Here is a 2,891-nt window from a genome sequence, read left to right as displayed (position 1 = left end):
CAGGCGGTGGAGGCTGGGCCGGAGGCGCGCGCGACCCCGCTGCCTGGACCCCGCTGCGCGTCTAAGCCTCGGCGAGCAGATGGCTGGGGCGCTTGGAGGCTGGTCCAGAATGCCGCGGTGTTGGAGACTGGCCAGGCCCCTGATGTTCCTGGAAATGGTCTAGTCCCCTTGAGGTCTCTAGAGATGGACCACTCCCCCGACGTCCCCTGGACACTGGCCACGCACCCTGAGGTGCCCTGGAGGCTGACCATGCCTTCTGCGGTCCTTGGACACTGACCACGTCCCTCGAGGTCTCCTGGATACTGGCCACAATCCCTGTGGTCCCTTAGAAACTAACCACACCTCTGGAGTACTTTGAGACTGGCCAGTCCTGGCAGATCAGTCCACTGGAGTACCCTGCAGACCGGACAAGCCCCACTTCGTTGGATAGTGGATTTCCCCCCCTCCCCCGACTTTCTCCAGAAGAGGGACCATGCCTCCTGAGGGTCCCAGGAGACCAACAGACTCCAGGTCTCCTGAAGACTGGCCACGCCTCCCAAGACCACCTGGAAATAGACAGAACTGCTCCCGTGGTCGCCTGGAGGCTGGACCCCCGGGATTATCTAGACACTGGCCACATACCCTCTGCAATTCTCTGAAGACTGAAAACTGGTCCCTTGCAGTCACCTGGACACCGAACCCCCATCCCCATCACCTGGAGAGAACACAGAAAGCTCAGGGTTCGTGGTCACATGGAGGCTGTGGGCTCAGGCACTTCCTCTCCCCCACAGTGAACTGGAGACAGGGTACCCTATTCTCCACTGGCTCCCTGAGATTCCCCTGAAGTTTCCAAGGTAAAAGGCCACCTCCCTAGGTCACTCTGAAGAACAGCCCTACCCCTCCAGTTTTGTGGGAGAACACCCTCATCTGTCACCGATAAGAAGGGTGGGCTTGCATGACAAGCGGCCATGCCTCACCCTTCAGGTATTTCTCCAGAGGGAGAGCAAATCTGCCCCCCCTCCCACTGATGGCCCCTGCCCTGGCTGTCACCAAAGAGACTATCCCCCTGGGGCCAAGGACCCATAAGATCCATTTCATTCATTATGGAGACGAGCTGCCCTGCTTCCCACTGTCACCAAGGCAACCAGTCCAGTTGCTACCTGTCACAGTAGAGTTACACACCCCTTCCATCATCAGTCACACCCATGGAGATGGTGCCCCTCCCCCAGCTGTAACCATGGATACCACAGTTTCCCATCACACCCACCCCCACCCTAGAGACCTACAACCCCACTTCTGACTGTCCCCACCCTGACCAGCTGCCATGAAGACTGTCCTCAGGGTGACCCCAACATTTGGTTCTTTGGCTCTCACCATGGAAACAGATTGTCCCATTCCCCAGGTCCACTCCAGCTCCTTGCTACCCTCCAGGCTCTGCCCCAAGCAGGCTTGGACCACACAGCCATTGCCATGGAGAGCAAACACTGCTGTCTGAGGTACCAGAACACCTGTCCCCCTAGGCTTTTTCTTGTCGACCATCCCTGCCCCACCAAGGTGTTGCCATAGAAACTGTCAACGTCATCCCCATGACTACCGACCTCCAAGCTCTCAAGAACTTCTCACCATGGGCTGGATGGCTCAGGTGCCCGCCCCTTCCCCAGATGGGCCCAGCCCCAGACAGCATCCCCAGACAGGGCTGGACTTCCGGACCTGCTGGCTACCCTCCTTTGCACGTTAACTATATGGCAGACAGCTGTGCACGAGACACCCTAGCAACACCGGACTTTTTTATTGCCGCCTTAAAGATGAGGAAACTGATGCTATGGTGTGCCCTGGCCCTTGGAGCTGCACAAGCACTGAGCTCCCTTTTACTCTCTGAGACCCCATCTATTCTCACCAAGTTCCTCTCTCCTTCCCTGACCCCTGCCCACATTTCCTCCTTAGAGATCCAGGAGGGATAGAATATTCCTTAAACTTCAAAATCCTCCAGGTTCTAAGGGGCGATTTGTGCTAAGAGGTCATGACCCAGCCAAACTTGCCAGTGTTGAGTCAGCTAGGGGGTGACTCTCAACTCCAAGGTCCTGCCTGGAGTAGCACTGGGGTCCCTCCTGCAGCCCTTCTTACTGTCACCTCCATGTCTAGAAAACCTATCTCTTGAGTTTTGGAACCAGGTGGGCTTGGGTTCACATCCCACCTCTGCCTGCCTCTTGCTCACTGTGTGACCAAGTGACAAAACCCCTTTAAGCCTGTTCCTCTGCACCAGGGCTGTTCTGAGGTTCCCGTGAGTGCAATGCATACAGCAGGGGCTCAATAAATCTTTGTTTCTTTTGATGAATGAGAAAACGCAGTAACCAGTGGGTAATTACTTCATACATGCACTTTGGTGGACATGTTTCCCAACTGAGAGTGCTTGATTTTGATTCAGTTGGGAAGTAGCTCCCTTCTCTTCCCTGAGCCACCCCCATGAGTCTGTCCCTTCTCAGCCCTGTCCTGACTAGGTCATTGACAACACCCAGGGCGTGAAATGTGGAAGACTGGATGGGGGAGTTCCCACACCAGAAAGGTAATGAGGTTGCAAGTTTCCCCTGGCACGGGTGTGTGGGGTAGGGAGGTGGGGGACGTTGTGTGTGCTGAGGAGCACTGAAAGTTTCTAAGATACAAGAAAAGGGTGAAGAGAAAAAAGGATGAAGTCCTGATTTGGTTGTAGAAGAGGGATGGTTTATGTACCCGCACACCCTTCAATACCACACAGGGCAGAGCTTCTAGAGACTCAGACCCCTCATCTGAAGCACAGGTTCGGGGCCGGCCTGGTGGCGCACTGCTGTAGTGCGCCGCTTGGGAAGCGCGGTGGCGCTCCCGCCGAGGGTTCAGATCCCACATACAGACCAACCGCTCACTGGCTGAGCGAGGTG

The 2,891-nt window shown here is 56.1% G+C and overlaps 1 protein-coding gene across 1 annotated transcript in view; it reads left to right on the top strand.

The window, feature by feature from the left end:
• The window catches only part of HAPLN4 (hyaluronan and proteoglycan link protein 4), a 7,911-nt gene extending 5,585 nt beyond the window's left edge, over window positions 1–2,326 (top strand). Inside the window, exon 7 of the mRNA XM_008569750.1 lies at window positions 4–2,326. Within this exon, the coding sequence (XP_008567972.1) occupies window positions 4–65 (62 nt within the window). The 3' untranslated portion in view covers window positions 66–2,326. The remainder of the gene's footprint in view (window positions 1–3) is intronic.
• Window positions 2,327–2,891: the final 565 nt, after the last annotated feature.

Source organism: Galeopterus variegatus, unplaced genomic scaffold, assembly GCF_000696425.1.
Source record: "Galeopterus variegatus unplaced genomic scaffold, G_variegatus-3.0.2 Scaffold526, whole genome shotgun sequence".
NCBI classification, from domain to species: domain Eukaryota; kingdom Metazoa; phylum Chordata; class Mammalia; order Dermoptera; family Cynocephalidae; genus Galeopterus; species Galeopterus variegatus.
Note: the sequence above shows the minus strand (reverse complement) of the source record. Positions and strands in the feature narration are given on the sequence as shown.